Raw genomic sequence first — 18,352 nt, forward strand, 5'->3', positions numbered from 1 at the left:
CTGCCCGAGGGATAAATGGTACAGAGCCTAACCACTACACCACAAACAACGGATCTAACAATTCATAAAAACACAAGCAGCTTGAGTGTGTACAAATACTAACTCTCCCTCTGAAAGTTACTTTTTATTTTTTTAATTTGTTTACACTGCTAAAACACTTTCCCCCATACTAATTTCAAAATATTGTTTTCTTTTCCATCAAAACAAGATCAGATCTAAACAAAATCTGACACACCATAATGCACATTTCGAAAAATTTTTACCAACTGTACCAAACTTGGTGAAAGTCGAACAAATGTGTACATTTTGCAAAGAGTAATACAGACAAATCAAACATTTTTTAGCACAAGTATACATCCAAGTAGATTTAATTCTCCTAAAGATCATCATACCAAAATAATTTCCATGAAAGTTGTGGACATTTAAACAACATGCAATATATGTGCAACAACCACTCTTTCATTTTAAAAACTATTCATCACTGCTCAGGATCAAGATATTGCTTTATTATTCAGACGCTCTACATTCTGCCTTTGCTTTAGTTTGAATAACAGTTTTACAGCACTTTCAACACAATTAGGTCATATAAGTGTGGAAGATTTGAGGGGTTACAAGAGAGTAGCAAACACACACACACACACAAAATACAGTGGAATCCTGTTATAACGAGAGGGAGGGGACCGGTGGGAAATGTCCGTTTTTGCAGGATTCTCATTATTAGGGATCCAGTCATAAATTCAAGGGAAATAGGTAAGTAGACCTAATCTATGAGTTTGGTGTTCTGTTTATTCCTTTTTGTATTTCCCCTGATGATGATTTTGTTCAAACATGATCTGTAGGTCTTACTAGATCAAAAATCGAATCAGGTTTCTTTCTCTAGCACTAGCAATATTGACAAATCGGCTTTGGCGATCAGAAAGAATGGGCTCTGGCTCTAAGCTAACTTGCCCGCTGTGTTGTCCCCCACCTCACCACACCCTGTGGTGCGTTGCATCTGCTTGCGCACGTCATACATTCACTCCATCTATCACAGCATTGTGACCTCTCCATCCCGCACCAGAGAAGTGAGAGGCACGGTATGCCTAGATAATCTAGACTGGGCTGGCCTATCACGCGATGCGTTCTGCTTGTCTGCGCATGCCACACCCTGCCCTCTCATTCGCTCCGGCCTTCATTGTTGGTTCGCGTGGGCTCTCCCATTCTTTGTTTCGCTATCTCACCAACAACTTTCTCAACTGGCGAGGTTTTATATGTTTAATTGGTCTGGGTGCTGTGCACAGCCGCAGCATTATTCCGCTATAACCGACTCACATGACATTCTGATTGCACAATAGCAGTATTTTATTTACAAAGATAAAGAAGGGAAAAAAACAGGGTTTTAGAATAGTGTCTTTATAGCAGACTTCTCATTGTTTCAGGACTTCACTGTATAGGAGAGATAAGGACGACAGATGTTTGATAGGAAAGAAGGAGAAAACCACACCAGGGCACTCGACGCTAACCACCCATGTTATGCCTTAAAACACAAACAATCAGAACAGTCTGGCTGTACGTCTGATCTATTCTATAAACCCTACAGGTGTAAATCAAGGGGTCAAAGGGGATTAAACAGACTGGGGGGTCCCAGTCCCGCCGTGCTTTTCCGCTGATGACTTTTTCTTCAAAATCACTCATTCAAAATCAATAATACCATCTTCTTTAATTTGAGCTTTAGTAAGGTTTTACAGCGCTCGCAACTGCATTAGGTCATATGGGCACCATATAACATCTTCAAAATCGCTAATTGCATTTTCTAAATCACTAATTCCACCTTCTTGTCCCTCAAGAACAAACAGTCCAGACACCGTCTTGTTTCCATTATAAAGGTTTGCGAGGTTCAATCCATGGAAATGTTGATTTGGAAAAAATGTGTCCACAAAATCTTTCAGTACACCATTTACATAATCCGTATGCCTCAGTTGACTTTCGTTCAAAATTGTTTCTGATCCAATCATATCTTTATAAAGTATCAGCGGTTTTTCAAGTTTTGAAAAGAGTTTGGGATGCCTATGGTAGATTCAAATAAAGAACAGTGATGCAGTTTCTTTCAGGATTTTGAGTCTAGGTAAATAACATGATGCTGTTTCTTTCAGGATTTTGAGTCTAGGTAAATAACATGATGCTGTTTCTTTCAAAATTTTTGGTCTAGTTCACCATCCAACATCTAGGTCGCCACCCAGCCACCATCTATGATCAAAGACTGCCCAGTCATCTGATTGCCAGCACTCGAACACATAAAGACCACAGCTTCTCCCAGCTGTGGAGAAGAAAAAAAAAACTTTTTCATACTCTCACGTTGTAGGACAATCACATAAAGAGGCAAATTTTGTAACACAAAGCTGCATGCTACAATATTTTTTAATTTAAAAACCATAAAGTTTTCAATGCATGAAATACAATGCTTTGTGTAGTTTTTGTTTCAAGAGATTTGCCTTTTTTAAACATTCAGTCCCATGAAATCTGTATGACAGAATACAGGAGAAGAAAAAGAAGTTTTTTCTTGTTTTAAAAAAGCAGTCAGGGAGTTTGCTTTTTTGCTGAAATACCAAAATCTTTTTTTCCATCACTGCCTCTGCATCAATTTGGAGGAAACCCGCCCTTTTACTTCTCTACTGACTTAGTTTTAAAAATACTTTACTGTTTTTAAAAAATCAATATGTTCTTCAAATAAAACAAATGAGATGATTCTAGCCAAGAATAATCTTAGATTCCTGAAAAGCTCTGAACAGATGTTTGAATTAATACAAGAATAGACAAGAAACAATATTAAAGGGAAACATACAAATACTGAGTACAATACTCACATCATTTACCAGAACAGGTTGCTTTGATGGTTGGACTGCTAACATTTGGGCCTGTAATAAAAGGCATGTTTAGAAATTGATATGACAGCAGTCTGATCATGATACATGTCAGCCTACTCATGGTAAGACATGGGTCTCTGGAACCCCATATTGCTATACGATGCTTGGCCTTGTCAGCAAGGGTCCTACGTACACTACAATCTAACTTCTTCAAACAATGCCATTTGACACATATATGATGCATTAGATGGAATCGGCAGCTGCCCCTTTATATTTACACAGTGACTTGTTCAGAACAGATGTTCCTAAGCCTATTGTTTCCTATTTATAAAACTGCTCACGCTAGTTCCACCTTTCTAAAAAAAAAAGAAACACTTCGATTCAACGAACTTTGAAGTCAGGCCAGACAACTTCAAAGTTATAACCGAATTTCACTACATGTACAGTCATGTAATAAGAAGGACTTCTGAATGCTACATCCATCTTAGAAAAGACTGAGATCCACTCTAGTAGATATGGATCATTGATCCCCCCCCCCCCAAAAAAAAAGGAATGTCCTACTGTGGACTTAAACCACAATGGTTTGCACTGCAGTTTGTAGAGACACTAATAATAGAGCTATGGCCACTTCCTTACAACTCGCAGATTAAAGAATTGTGAACAATCGGGAACATTACATAAGTAACTTATACAGGAGTTGTATTGCCTCTTATGAGAGCAGTCATGGCATATCAATTGCTCAGTATAAGTAAGACTCATCAAACGTCACTTTTCAAAATGACATATAGCGGAGTCTACACAAACCAGTTGACATATGTTCTGTAACAAAAATCCTCTGTGAATGAGTAGCCTACATGATCATCAAAATGCGATGGTTCATTTCCACATTTTTATATAAAATGCTTTTATTCAAAAACGAGAAAGCCAACACACATGTATTCACAACAAAACTTCCTTAGAACAGATCTGGGCCCAAGTTTATTCCATTTAGTGCCCCAATCTTTGCACAACAGTTATATGTCTGTGTATGTGTTTGTGTGTGTGTGTGTGTGTGTGTGTGTGTGTGTGTGTGTGTGTGTGTGTGTGTGTGTGTGTGTGTGTGTGTGTGTAGGTGTGTGGGTGTGTGTGTGTGTGTGAGTATAAGTGTGTATGTGTACAGTTCCAGAAGAAAAATCCCGCTGTAGGCGAGTTCCCGCTCTAGGAATGCAAAAGAGAATTGCCAGAAAAATCACACACTACACGCTTTCCTCTTCTTTTACTGTCTTTTTCGCCTCGCCTTGGCCTAAGGCTATGGCACATCACTTTTGGAGTGCCTCACATAACGTGTCTCTGCACACCATCTCTTTCTGCTGCCTGCCTCACCTCACTCATCACTGGACTGGCCAATCACAACACTGCAACGCTGACTACCTGTTTGGAGCCCCCCCCCAACCAACCCACTTCCCCCAGGCTAGAGCTCGCTCAATCTTTCCCGCTGTATCCAAGTTTGGGCTTTTCCTTGACCCGCTAAACCCGAGCACAGGTAGGCCTAAATGAGTTTATCTAGACCAAAAAAGGGGGATTCCTGTAAGGTCGCGCAGTAGGGACGGTCCTGCTATAGCGGGAGCCGCTATAGTCATGTTCTACAGTATGTGTATGTGTATGTGTATGTGTATGTGTTTGTGTATGTGTGTGTATAATAATGTCATACTCACAAGATGTATTTGTATGTGTATGTGTGTGTATGTGTACAACAATAAAGATTAGCGAGTCATGTAGAATAGGCAGGTGCAAGTGTGTTCCAAGTCAGGAGCCAGATTAAGCGGTTCTTAATATTTCGTAGACCAAAGCAGGAGAAAATTGGGTGAGATCCGTTTGATAATCTAAGCTTTCAAAATTGAGAGACTAAAACTGACATTAAAGCTTAATATGTCACTCAAGGGTATTTCATGAGATAAATTTGCTTCCAGCTTGGCCAGGAACTAAACGTTTTAATTTTCAAGTCTGGTAGTTGTGTTTTAATTACTTTCAACTCAATGCTCGCCACATGCATTAATGACTCGAGGGTTGACTTGTCAGCTAAACTGAAATTATTAACAGGCTAGGTCTGGCCCATTGACCATAGTTTGCCCATGCGTGATGTAGAAAATGCTGACAATTTGTATATAAGTAAATCTTACCCTTCCCTCCTCATAAGTTATCCCCTGGTCTTTGGCTCTGTCCTCAGCTTGCTTGACAAATACTGGAACAAATAGAAATATTTCCACTTGGAGAACTTAGCTACTGCAAAAAGTATTTCTAAAGACATCCAGGTAAAAATAAAGGCAACACACAAAGTGAAAGTAAGACAATAAAACTCAAGCAAGTAATTAGTAAGAAACTGTCTGGGGCCCACGAGAAACGATCCGATGACTTGTATTGTAAAGATAACAAGGGATTTTTTTTGTCTTGCTTTTGTAAGCGTTTTATGGCACATACCAAACCATTAAGTCTAGTAAGTGTGCCGAAGATTAGAAGTGTTACAAGAAAGAAACAAACACATAAAAAAAGGAGGAGGGATAAGGACCATAGATGTTTCATAGGAGCAAACCACACCAGAGCACCCACCAACCACCCACACATCAAGAGAGAAAGTCGTCTCATCATCCAACTGAAAAGGCTACCATTAATAAAATTTGGCAAGTGAGGCTTGTGAGGCATTATTCCTCTGAAATACGTCTCTAGATCAATGACAGTGATATGAAGTCACTGTCAAAGAGGAGAAGCTGTAGATTCCTTTTTTTTTTTAAACGCACCATGTTGGAAGAATCCCATATATCACTGTAAATAAAAAAAACAACAGAGAATACCAATAACGTCATACTCACAAGGTGTCTCTACACATCCAGGACATAGAGCATTGCAAGTGACACCACTTCCAGCGACTTCAACTGCTACTGCCTGAAGACAAAAAAAAAGTAAACGTGACTTTTCCACAGACATCTCACTACTTAATGAGCAGATAGAAGAGTAAACTTTCAACTCCGAAATTCAGGACAGATTTTCTCTTTTAATGGAGCACCCAAATTAAACAATCAGTATTTGCTAAATAAACTATAACCTATCAAAACAACCTGCCCATTCCAACAGATTACTGTTGCATGCCTTTGGCACTTTTCCTTCAGATCATGATTATTTAAAATGAGAGGGCCAATGAGCACCAAATCAAAGCACAACGCATCCCCCTCCACATATCCAATCTACTTCTCCATTTGATGAAGTGAAGATCTTTTCAAAATGTTTTTGTCTGGCCAATAAAGAGGGAGTTTACAGAATTGAGGCAGACTGGTAATAGATGTAAAGTAGATGGCCCATGCTGTAGAGTATGAATATGCACTACATTAATGCAGCAATTATTATCATGTAATTATAAATTATTTTCATAATAATGACAATAAAACAGCGTTTATTTATGTAGTTTTTTCCACGTTTTATGGCATGATCTAAGTGCTATACAACTATTATTACCCAAAACAGACTCTGGAACACTGAGAAACATTTTCTGTTTCCCAGGAAGCATTCAGTGTAAGTTGCATTGGCAGCATAAATATTTGTGTTTATTACGCTGAGACAAAAAGCAGGCATAATATATTTAAATTTAGCAAACAAATCAAGGGACACTATCCCTTCGTAACACTTCCAGACTTACTTTGGTCAGTCCTAACAATCCATGTTTAGCAGCAGTATATCCTGTCTTGTTTGGGGAAGCAATGTGTCCACGAACGGACGATGTGTTGATAATCCGACCCCAGCCTGGACAGAAACATGATAAAACTAAACATGACTGTGTTGGGTTTTGTCCCGAAGAGCAGAAAAATATTGCAGCACCTTGAAATGTTCATTGTTCATTGTATTTTGCAGACAAAAAGTACACAGATACCAATGATGGTCGATTTTTCAGTTTCAGAAATTTTATGGCATAAGTGCCAAAGATTATACATGTATCAGAGTAGTGCTACTAGAGAGTAACATACAAAGAAAAGTTTTAGTTTTAGTTAAAATTCTACGGCACTTACAACACAATAAGGTTGTATGAGTGCTGAAGATTGGAGGTGTTACAAGAGTGTAACAAAATAAAAGAGAAAGAGGGGGATAAGGATGAAAGATCTTTGATAGGAGAGAAGGAGCACACCACACCAGAGCACCCATCGACCATCCATTACAAAGAAAAGAAGGAAAGAAAAGATAAAAAGTGTTTAACAGTAAAAAAGGAGCAAAACAACATCAGAACACCCACCACCCACCCACTATGATTACCAATTTATGTATCGTTGTAGGCACTGGTGTGGCACAAATCTAGAAATTTTTGCACTGTATTGCTCCTCATTTTATATTCCCTGATGGTGCATGTATACAGGAAAAGAATTCTGTTTTTTTCTCCTGACTCTTCTTCTTAAAATGGACATCTTAAATGTCTTCAAAAGCCTCTAATAATAATAAAGATAATAATAATAATAATAATATAATAATAATAATAATAATAATAATAATAACAATAACAATAATAAATAATAATATTAATAATAATAATAATAATAATAATAATAATAATAATAATAATAATAATGATGATGATGATAATAATGATGATAATAATAATAGTAATAATAGTAATAATAATAATAATAATAATAATAATAATAATAATAATAATAATAATAATAATAACAATAACAATAATAATGCAGATAATTTCTACAGCTCCCACTTCCATACAACTCCAGATGATTTATAATATATATACAACAGGGCACAATTATTTATTGTCAGTTTGAATACTTTTTTTCACATAGGACTTTCTATGCCCCCAATTAATACAATTTAGCCAACCCAGCGGCCTGTGAGGGATACAACAGCCCAGCAGAAAGACCCAGATACTTGATAAAAATGTCTCTCCACTCTGAAATTGAAATCGCATCTCCTGCATGCAACAGGGAAAAACCTAACTGCTACACCACAGACACTGGTACGATCAGTTCAGTCCGGAAGGAAATGAAAAAAACTGGTATGGATTAAAACAACAATTAAGGAAATAATAGCTAATTCAGGCCGAGAGGGATACAAAATCCCACCAGAAATACTCTATAAAAATACTCCCCACTCTGGAATTGAACTAAGGTCTCCTGCAGACTACTCTTAACCCTATCCGTACATCGTGTTTTACTATTGTATCCATACGATATGGGGAGCTCTGTGCCACCACTTTTCAAAGCGGAAATTTACTAGTAAATCCGATCCGTGCACTTCGCATAGCAGTCTGTCAAAATGATTTTTTGAGAAATACAGAAAGTTTCAAAGAGATCTTTGTACTAGAAGTATTCTAAAATATGAAGAATACAACCCCGGGGGTACAAAATGACCCCAGGATGTACGGATAGGGTTAAGGGAGTAACTGTTCTACAACAGACACACCATTCATGATTCACTCTAAGGCAGGGAAGGAAAGACAATACAGAAGCCAGCTACAGGAAAGACAGCGAACACACAAGTGTACATAGCAAAGATAGATCTTTCGCCAGAAATCAGTGAAGTTTACCAAAAAAAAACAGTCTTGAGCATTTTCTTTTCTACCCAGAACTCCTACCTTTTTTCTTCATACTGTCCATGCACAGTTGTGTCAGCTGGAAGGGGGCCGTGACCATGAGAGCCATCATCTTGTTCCACACATCCAGCGGAAACTCTTCAATAGGAGAGACATGCTGGATACCTTTGACAGATTAGAAAACAAACAAGTAAGTAAGAAAAACTCTTTTTTGCCTTAGTTATGGTAAGTGTTTTTTGATTGATTGATTGATTGAGTAGGTGTTTTACCGCGCTATCGACCCAACTTTGGTCAATGGTAAGTGTTTTACGGTACTTGCAACAGAATAAGGTCATATAAGTGCCGGAGATTAGAGATGTTACAAGAGAGTAACAAAACATAAGAAAGAAGGAGGAGAGATAAGGACAATATATGTTTGACAGGAAAGAAGGAGGAGAGATAAGGACAATATATGTTTGACAGGAAAGATGGAGCAGACAACACCTGAGCACCTGCCAACCACCCCCTAACAGAAACTCTGAATAATGATAAATTAATAATAAATTGTATCCATTTTTTCATCTTGACAAGACGCTCAATGAGCATCATAATAACAAATTTCTGGTATGTCAAACACATACACAATCAACAGAGAATAAAAGCCTCTATTTAAAAATTTACATATTGCTCGAATGTACACACACAAAAGAATAAAAACAATAATGTTTGTTACTGGGGTTTATTCCTGTATAAATTTAGTATGTTTTCTTTTCATACTAGAACTAGAAGAACAAGTCTGTATTTCCCACAGTCAAGATTTGTGTTAAATAGCTTTGCTAAGCAGATTAAGTTTCATTTGGGAGTAAAAGCAGAAACATGACACTCATTTTGAAAGCAAATTTGCTTTAATGAATAATGTTGAAATAAAGTTAGGTCAGGGAATGTAAAAACTTTACACAGCGTTAGAAAAAAAGTTATCCTCACCAGCATTGTTCACCAAAATGTCAATTCCACTAGGAAAAGCTTTTACAGCTTCTTTATGCAAAGCTGTGACATCTTCAGGTTTACACAGATCTCCCCCAATAAATACTGCTTCAACATTGTAATCACTGTGGAGAGAAGAGGAAAGAATACCGAACTCTTGTATATTTTGATGATCCTGAGAGTTACACCATATAATGTTGAGGTGGAGGTTTGTCAATGTTTCTGTCTGTAATTTCTCTGTCAATAAATAACCCTCTGACATCATTTGACATAAAAACTAAGAAGCACAGATGATAACAATACATGTAATGATGATCGTAACAACAACAAAAATGACATTGTATTAGTAACAATAATAATAATAAAAACAATAACAACAATAATAATAGTAGATCCATAATAAAGATAAAAATACAGTCCACCACGGATGAGCTGATGTCATACAAGGAGTGAAAATTAGGTGAACTCATCCGAAGTTCAACTTAACCGTTGGGAATTGTAAAGAAGAAGTGCTGGCATCCGAAAAAGACATCAACTTAACCGAAGATCAACTTAAGTGAGCTCAACACAAGCTGGGTCAACAGTAATATGTGAAGTGTGCTGACAAAATGAGTTACTTCTCAGATTCAAACCTTATAGAAATAGAAACATAAAGCTTATAAGTGAAGTTTTACAATTTATAAATATGAAATAACAAGAAGCATGTGATACATAAAAAAATATAGCATCTATAGAAGAACTACTATTTTGATATTGGGGTTGATTTTTTTGCAAATATCTCCTTTTGTGGATTGCGAGAAGTAACTCATTTTGTCAGCACGCCACACATATAATAATAAAAGCACCCACTCCCCAATTGGGCTCAAGGTGCTTTACATCAATAATAGCAGATGTAAAATCAGTCATTCAAGCGACATTTGAGCTCATAAAATTATTCACATATCTACACACACATGTCAATACACATAATGTCAACACATTTATACATTCACACACACACACACACACACACACACACACACACACACACACACACACACACACACACACACACACACACACACACTCACACACATGTGCACATAAACGCACAGGTGCCCACACAACCATATCAGTTAACCTTCCTTGTACATCAAAATTAACAGGTTGTTAAGAGAATCACCTCAACTTCCGATGGCAGGACAGTGGTATTTCTGAAAAAAAGATGAGCTTTTAGATTTTTAAAAAGATTTCTAAATAAACGATAGATCTCAGCTCATTGGGCAATGCGTACTACACACAGGTGGGCTCGAGAATTTTAATGTGAAAGCCAATTCATCGTATTTCTTACAATGTGTTCATGGGGTTGAAAGCAGATTTGCACAAGAAGTAGGCTACTTTGACCTAAGACTTTTTGGTGGATTGTAAGGGACAAGCAGGTCTTAGTCTTATCAAGCATTTTACACACTTCCAACACAATAAAGTCATAGTGCCGAAGATTAGAGGAGTTACAAGACAGTAACAAATATAAAAAAGAAGGACAGATAAGGACGACAGATGTTTGACAGGAAAGAAGGAGCAAACCACATCACAGCACCCGCCAACCATCCACCATGAAAGTCTCTGATATAGGATGGAAAATTGGTTCTCAGAGCTTTACAACACGTCAATGCCAATTTGCAGTCAATCCTTGCTTTCACTGGCAACCCATGGAGCTCTTTTAGAAACTGTGTGATTCGCTCCTGAAAAAACAGTTCACTGCTGATCAAGCAGAATGGCAGAAAGACAATATTATATTAACAACACATCCTCAAGCAGAAAATCTTTTATTCATCTACAATTTAAAATGAAACCATTGCATTTTGAAGACGGCATCCGGTTAACACTTTGCAGTCACTTGGCGCAATAATGCGCCAGTGAAAATTGTCCGTTCCGGTCACCTGGCGCAGTTCTGCACCAGGCCCGAGAAGTCCATTGTAGTCACTCTCCTGGCTGGGAGACCAGATGGGGTATTTCTTACTGCTGGCTGTGTGACTGCAAAGTGTTAAGAATCATCAGATTTCTACAGGACCCTGCACACACAGGGATCTGGCCCCCAAACCCCCAAAACCTTGAAAATCACTGCATCTGTTGCAGACATTTCATAAAGCAGGGCAGAAATTTAGGTTAAAAAGGAGTGGCGGAGTAAAAACATTAATTTGTTTTGCTCTTCTAAAGCGCATTTCACTTCAGACTTATTATGTACGCCAAATTTACTATGAATCGGATACTAAACACCATGTCAATTCAAAGTTCAATAAAAATTCTGCATGAAAAAAAACCTCTATACCATGAGCTGACAGTATAAATTAACTAGACACCCTAGCAATATCCCCAGACATGAGAGTAAAAATAAATCTCAGGCCAAAGCTTGAGGCAAGGCGAGTTGCTCGGTTGGTTTTCAATCAGCTTCTCCAGGTGACTCGCATAAAAGTAAAATGATGTGTCTGCAAATATGGTACAGTTGTTTGTTTTTTTCATCCTCTCTCAACTCTTCTCTCCTACTTCATGAACATAACAGTTTTTCTCATATTCTTGATTCAGTTGCCTTCAATCTGATACAAACCAAATTATAATAATGACTAAAGAATATTTTGCCAGAAAATTGATGCACTTGTAAAGTTCTTGGTATATAAATATTTACCTCTTGAAGGATTCCAGCAATTTTGTTATGGCTTGCTCATCTCCAAATCCAGTGATGATCACGTTGGCTCCTCTACTGGCTAAACTTCGAGCAATTCCCTCACCAATGCCACTTGTAGACCCCGTGACCAGAGCCACTCGCCCAGACAAAAAATCTGTAGATAAGATACGATAAGGTAGATATGATAAGATAACAATGCGATAAGATAAGATATGATAACACTTTACTTATCTCCACAAAGAAATTATGCTGCGACATGGTTTTAAAAAACCCACACCTACCCACTTGTTAATCTCACACACACACACACACACACACACACACACACACACACACACACACACATACCAATACTCTTTGGTAAGTGAATTGTACTTGTTGAGGCAACAACACGTAAATTGTGCTTCTGCATGCTTATATAAATGTATGTTATACAGATCTATATTATTTTCCTAATAAAAAGTATAAACAGGGGGCTCTCATGGCCTAGACGTGAAGGTGTTCACCTCTCATTCAAAGGTCCCGGGTTCGAATCCAGGTAGCGAGCAAAAAATTTTCTTCTCTAAAATTGTCTCCTTTCACCTCCTTTCCTGCTCTCTAGCAATGCTCTGTCATCTGCTTCCATCTCCTCTTTCTTCCCCCCTCTCCCTCACCTCCTTTGCCCCCTCCTCTGGGCTCCTGATTCTTTCTGCAGCCTTTCTACTGCTACTTCCTTCAATTACTGCTTTCTTTCAGCCATACCCCTGACCTTCTGGTAGGAAAGATCTATACCTAGCCTTCTCAGACAAGGGTGAAAAATCTCAGAGGGCCCGTGTGCAAGTTGCGCACATAAAAGATCACTTTGAGGTCTAAAATCGTTAAGAGTAAGCTTCAGCCGCCACCCGGTCAAAATTGAAAATTTCCTACCAACTGAAAAAGTTTAATGTGTCCTGCGCACTCTGACCTTAGGATGCAGTTGCGAGTGCTGTAAAACACTTTAATTACCCCCAAAAAAACGTATGACCCAAAAAGGTTCGGATAAAGTATTTCCCTGTCCAAATAAGACCAAAAAATGGAACACAAAGTATTTTCCTTTGTAAAAGTATGTGACCCAAAAAAGGTAGGATACATGAAGTACTCTAGGTAGGCAAAATAGAACTGTGCAGTACAGGAGAGGTTAAAGAGACAATAGCCTACTGTTCTGGCTGTAATTACTGCTGCAATGTAATTGACTGCAGTTGACTAAATAAATCTGTGAGCAGTGTTTCTTCCTTCTCACCTTGTTGCTTTGGTTGGGCCATAGCGATTGCGTGAAGATTGAAGAATATATTGTTGAAGAAATTGTAACTCTGGGGCTTGAGGAATGTTCGAAATCACAGGTGGCGTCAGTCAGAGAGAGGGGTTTCACGTGGTTATCTCGGCCTTGGCTGTGTGTTAAACGTCGGGGTCATTGGCGTCAATGTGGAGACTTGACAAGACGTCGGTTCGTGAACTGATTCAGACCATTAAAGTGTGCATAAATTACATCATACGCTTTATACCCTCACGGGAGAGAAGTAGTCCAATTAAGCTAATGTTGTTTTACAGTAAGTGAGCTTAGGTATCATGCAACTTGAGTCGCTACAGGACAAAGAAAACAAGAAAGTAGAAGTTTGATAGGTAGGCCCTAGGCTAAATTGAAGGAGCAAATCACACCGGAGAATCCACCAAGCACCCTTTAATTTTAATTAGAACTTAACTACAAGAAGCGAGAATTTCACTGATCGTTATAACGAAACAGTCGGGAAAAAATACACAGTAAAAAAGGTCAAAATAATTATTTGTTAAAAGAAGAGCACTGTTATTAACACTTCACTCGACTGTCTGGACTCTTACTCGTTTCTGCAAAGATCGTGTAGAGAATCTTGTAAGTTGTATGGTTACTACACACACTGAGCTGCAGATCTATTTTTATAATTTATAAAGCAAGTGTGTGGCAGTTCAGCATGTCAAGGCCAGGCTGTGCTTAGGCCTACACACCGTATAGTACGGTATAGCCGTAGTCATGTTAATGTATTACATTTGACTATGAGATAGATCAGACAGTCGATAGTCCAACATGCATCAACGATAACGCCAAGCGCAGGTTTCACTTACTTCTTGTTTCGTGAGTGCGCATACGATAAACACACTCCTAACTAAGTGCTTAAAAAGAATGCAGGAGACTAAAAAGTCGTTACCCTATATAGAGATAAAATACAATTTGTCAAAGTTGTAGTAATAGTAGGAGGAGGAGGATTAAATAATTCTTACTTGGTCGGCAGGCAGAAATCCGGGCCACGCGGAATTCAGGAATATAGGAAAGCGATAATCATGACACAAAACGATAAATGTTGTTTGGCATGTACGTAAGCTAAGTACGTATGCACTGCGTCTGTGCAGGCTACGCATGGGTAGCTATCCTCGTGCAATTTTGTCTGAGTATTCATTTGTCTGCGTGAGCGTGTAACTGTGAGTGTTATAAATTATTATATTTTGCTAGCTCTGCGAGTGTGTGTGAGCGTGTGTGTGTGCGCGCGCGCGCGCGTGCTGCGCGCTCGTGCGTACGTGCGTGCGTGCGTGAGTGTGAGCGCGCGCGTGCTACACGCCCGTGCGTGCGTGCGTGCGTGAGTGTGTGCGCGCGCATATGTGTGTGTGTGTGTGTGTGTGTGTGTGTGTGTGTGTATGTGTGTTTGAGAGAGAGAGAGAGAGAGAGAGAGAGAGAGAGAGAGAGAGAGAGAGAGAGAGAGAGAGAGAGAGAGAGAGAGAGAGAGAAGGGTGGGTGTCGGGTGTTACAACTCGTTGCGCGCGCCTTGTGCCGTTTTAGAAGTCCGCACATTTGTTGATTTAGCATAATTAATTCTAATACTTTTCTGAACTCTAAAAAGGTTATGCCATGCACAAATTGTGCATGTAGCCTGTTACTGTATTATTGTCAAAACTTGGAGACTAAACTGAGAGACTGAATTCAATTGTTTTAAATATTTGTGTCTATTTCAGTGACGTCGATGTAAAGTACAGTTAAGATCGAAGCTTTCAATTCGCTATGACGCTGTGACCAAATATAATATTATAGTAGCTCAGCTTATAATTTAAAATGATGTGTAATGATTGGAAAACCAACTAAACACGAAAAAAAAACGTGACAGTAAAAATGTTAATAGTATAAAGAAATTCAAAAGTGTATTGTGAATGTATTTTATAAACGTGCGTTTGAAACAGGGGAAAACAGCCGCGGGGTTCAATAGTATCTCAGCTTGAGTTAGAGTCACTTAGTTTTCAGTTTTAGAAATAGTTTTACGTCATTTTCAACAAAAATATGTAATGTTAAGTGTCGCAGATTAGAGTAGAGCTGTTAATGTTATGTATACTTCAATTGGGTGTTACTGATAGCTGTAACATACAAAGAAAAGAAGGAAGAGAGATAAAGACGATATGAGATGTTTGTTGACAGGAACGTCGTAGGGGGAACAAACCACACCAGTAACTAGAGCACCCGCCAACCACCCACTCAACACTTCACACAGGTATGGCTGGAGGGAAGCATGCGCTAGTTAGTCACAGGGCCACTTTGTCACAGCTGGACTGTGCCCTACAGGATGGAAGTTAACACTGACATTCTCGAAAAGAGTAAATGAATGATTGATTGATTGTATGAACTTAATTTAATTTTTCAATTGTTTTTAACGAAAGTACTTTCATGGCTGAAATTTTGCAGTTATTTGCTTTGATTTGCATACAAAAATGAAGATTAAATATTGAACAACACAAGCTGAATTGGCATTTTAGAGGGACTATCTTTACACCACCAGTTTGAATGTGGAGAATAAAAAACTTAAGTTACAACAACAGTGTTAAAGTGTTGTAATTATGACTGTCATCAATACTCAAATACTTTAATGAAATTGTGACAAAGTGGGCCAGTGACAAACTGGGCAGCCCCCGTGGACGCACATGCCATGACCTGCAGCCCTGACCTTAGAGTGAACCCGCGGCAATGACCTCCCTGACAATCAGTCCGTGTCCAAGCCATGACGTTTGCAGTCAGTGACCCCTTAAAGTTTTTAAAAAGCCTTTGTAACTGTATAATGATCCTCTTTAGTAACGATTAGTCTGTGGGAAAGTTTGCATCAAGGCTTTCGCGACCACACGCGAAAGGAAATTTTAATTTTTCTAGGCTACTCCAAGAATGTTAGCAAATTAATAGTACGTGTAACACTTAGAACTGTATAGGCCTACTAGACGCATATAAACTCCGACCATTAGCTTTCTTTTCACGTCATACCAAGATTCGCTTTTATCTTCGTTGAGCTGCGCTTTTCGCGTAATGTGTTTTGTTCATTTTACTTCTTTTATTATTTAATTTATTACATGTTGGTTTGATAATAGCAGAAGTAGTTTTGATGAAGATGCCCAGGCGGGGCTTATTATAGATCTATATAGCTGCAAGACTACCCCATCAGATGCCTCTGATCAATTATTGTCAATTCCTTCTTGATTATCATGTAATGCCCTGTACTTTGTCTGCGTGTTTGTGCGTTTAATTTAGTCAAACTTTCACGACAGTAATTTAATATGCCACCCAGACGGTAGCCATTCACAATGTCGCTATTATACTTTTAAAATAACAACAACAACAACAACAACAACACCAGCTATCCAGAACTACATCTAGTACACCTTCTGAAAGAGCGATTGGTGGGGGTGGTCTGAACAATTTAAAGTGAGGGGATGTCTTTCAATAAGCCATAAAGGAAGTGAGAAAGCATATTTAAAGTTTGGTTTTAAAACAAAACTGCGCAAGCGAAATGAGGAAACTGAAATAAGCAATTTGTGCGAAGTTCTCGACGGCAAAGAAGTCAGTTTGAGGAGATGGCGGTAACAGGAAGTGTCAGTCCCCGGCTTACAAAATCTTTAAAATATCAATTAGAAAGTTGAAGTCACATCATATTTTATTTCAGTCCGCCAAGGAACAACGCCACACAAAGCTTCACAGACAAAAACAATATTGGGGGCATGGATGTTTAAAATTAAAACAAGTGAGACAGATCGAGTGAGATTTTCTACGGTCTGTTTGCTTTAGGGACGAGGCTCATTTCTACGTGACTGGGAAAGTTAATTCTGGGAATTACGAGCACAAAAAGACCAGATGATGTGAAGGAGAAAGTCTAGCACGATTTTTAAGAAGGCAACAGCGTGGTTAGTTACGTTTTAAGATCATAATTAACGTCATAAGCTCATTTTCGTTCCGTGATGAAGGCGTGAAGCCATGCAAACTCTCACTGCTGATTTTTTAAAAATATTATTTGAATGTGTTGAATCAGTTCTGACGATCCATGGGGTTGTTCCGCGGCGCTTATGAGACAAGAGGTCAGCATGCAATAGTTGATGCGGGATGGATGGGGCAGCCCCTCACAGTGTCGACCGTGTCCAAGGAGTTTAGAACTACTGTAAACGCCTTGACCGTGTCTTAACCTCATCAGCAATGCCTTTCACCCCTGGCAGGGTATAGGCCACATACAATTACAATCTCCTTACAATTATATCTGTCCTGGGCCATCCTTCCAAGCTCGTTCCAAGTGAGCTTTATCTCTCATATTTCCCTTTCCACAAACCTCCTCCATGTTTCCCGTGGCCTACCCCTGTCTCGTGCTCCCTCTATGGGTTCTACTGCAGCGACTGTCTTGTGATGTTTCCGCTGGGATTTCTGAGGGAGTGGCCCATCCATCGCCGCTTTTTAAATTCTATTTCTACTTCTTTATCCTTTTGTCCTGTCCTTTCCCACAGCTCTTCATTTCTTATATTTCCTATCACTTAATTCTTAGGATACTCCACATACATCTGTTGATGAAAGTGTGGACTTTATTCAGTTCTGTCTTTTTTTTTTTGTCTTCCAAGTTTTGCAGCCGTAGAGGAGCACAGACTTGACATTGGAGTTAAAGGAGATCGAATCTTGATGCACAGTGAAGTCGCTTGCTTTCCAAACTTTTGAAAATTGATTGAAAGGTGACCTTACCTTGGCGGTTTTTTGCTTTTAGATCTGGTCTTAACCTGTCTGAAGGGAAAATGTTAAGATGGTGTCACCAGTCTCGTAACACGAAACAGAGCACCCATTTGAGACACAGTCCGGATTTGACCCCATTCGACTTTTTATCTCTGATGTTATCACAAATATCAAATATCAGTTGAAAGATTTTAAACCTCTAAGGGCGCAGATATCCAGCCAATGAGCTCTCGTGGCCTAGAGGTTAAGGAGTTGGCCTCTCATTCAAAGGTCCCGGGTTCGAATCCGGGTAGCGACCGAAACATTTTCTTCTCTAAAATTGT

General features: G+C 38.8%; 1 protein-coding gene across 2 annotated transcripts; it reads right to left on the reverse strand.

The window, feature by feature from the left end:
- Nucleotides 1-1,190: 1,190 nt before the first annotated feature.
- Nucleotides 1,191-14,383, reverse strand: LOC101863246 (D-beta-hydroxybutyrate dehydrogenase). 2 transcript variants are annotated; one of them, XM_005093632.2, is made up of 10 exons: nucleotides 14,300-14,383; nucleotides 13,287-13,499; nucleotides 12,029-12,182; nucleotides 9,367-9,491; nucleotides 8,446-8,568; nucleotides 6,511-6,614; nucleotides 5,690-5,762; nucleotides 5,003-5,064; nucleotides 2,844-2,894; nucleotides 1,191-2,296 (listed from the first exon to the last, which is right to left on the reverse strand). In XM_005093632.2, exons 2-10 carry the CDS (start codon nucleotides 13,306-13,308, stop codon nucleotides 2,204-2,206), a joined length of 807 nt encoding a protein of 268 aa, XP_005093689.1. In that variant the 5' UTR covers nucleotides 13,309-13,499; nucleotides 14,300-14,383; the 3' UTR covers nucleotides 1,191-2,203. The 2 variants fall into 2 exon arrangements, with proteins under 2 accessions (XP_005093689.1, XP_005093690.1); XM_005093633.3 differs by lacking the exon at nucleotides 14,300-14,383 and adding an exon at nucleotides 13,883-14,047.
- Between the last annotated feature and the right edge of the window lie 3,969 nt (nucleotides 14,384-18,352).

The sequence above is a fragment of the Aplysia californica genome, unplaced genomic scaffold, assembly GCF_000002075.1.
Source record: "Aplysia californica isolate F4 #8 unplaced genomic scaffold, AplCal3.0 scaffold00067, whole genome shotgun sequence".
In the NCBI taxonomy this organism is placed as follows: domain Eukaryota; kingdom Metazoa; phylum Mollusca; class Gastropoda; order Aplysiida; family Aplysiidae; genus Aplysia; species Aplysia californica.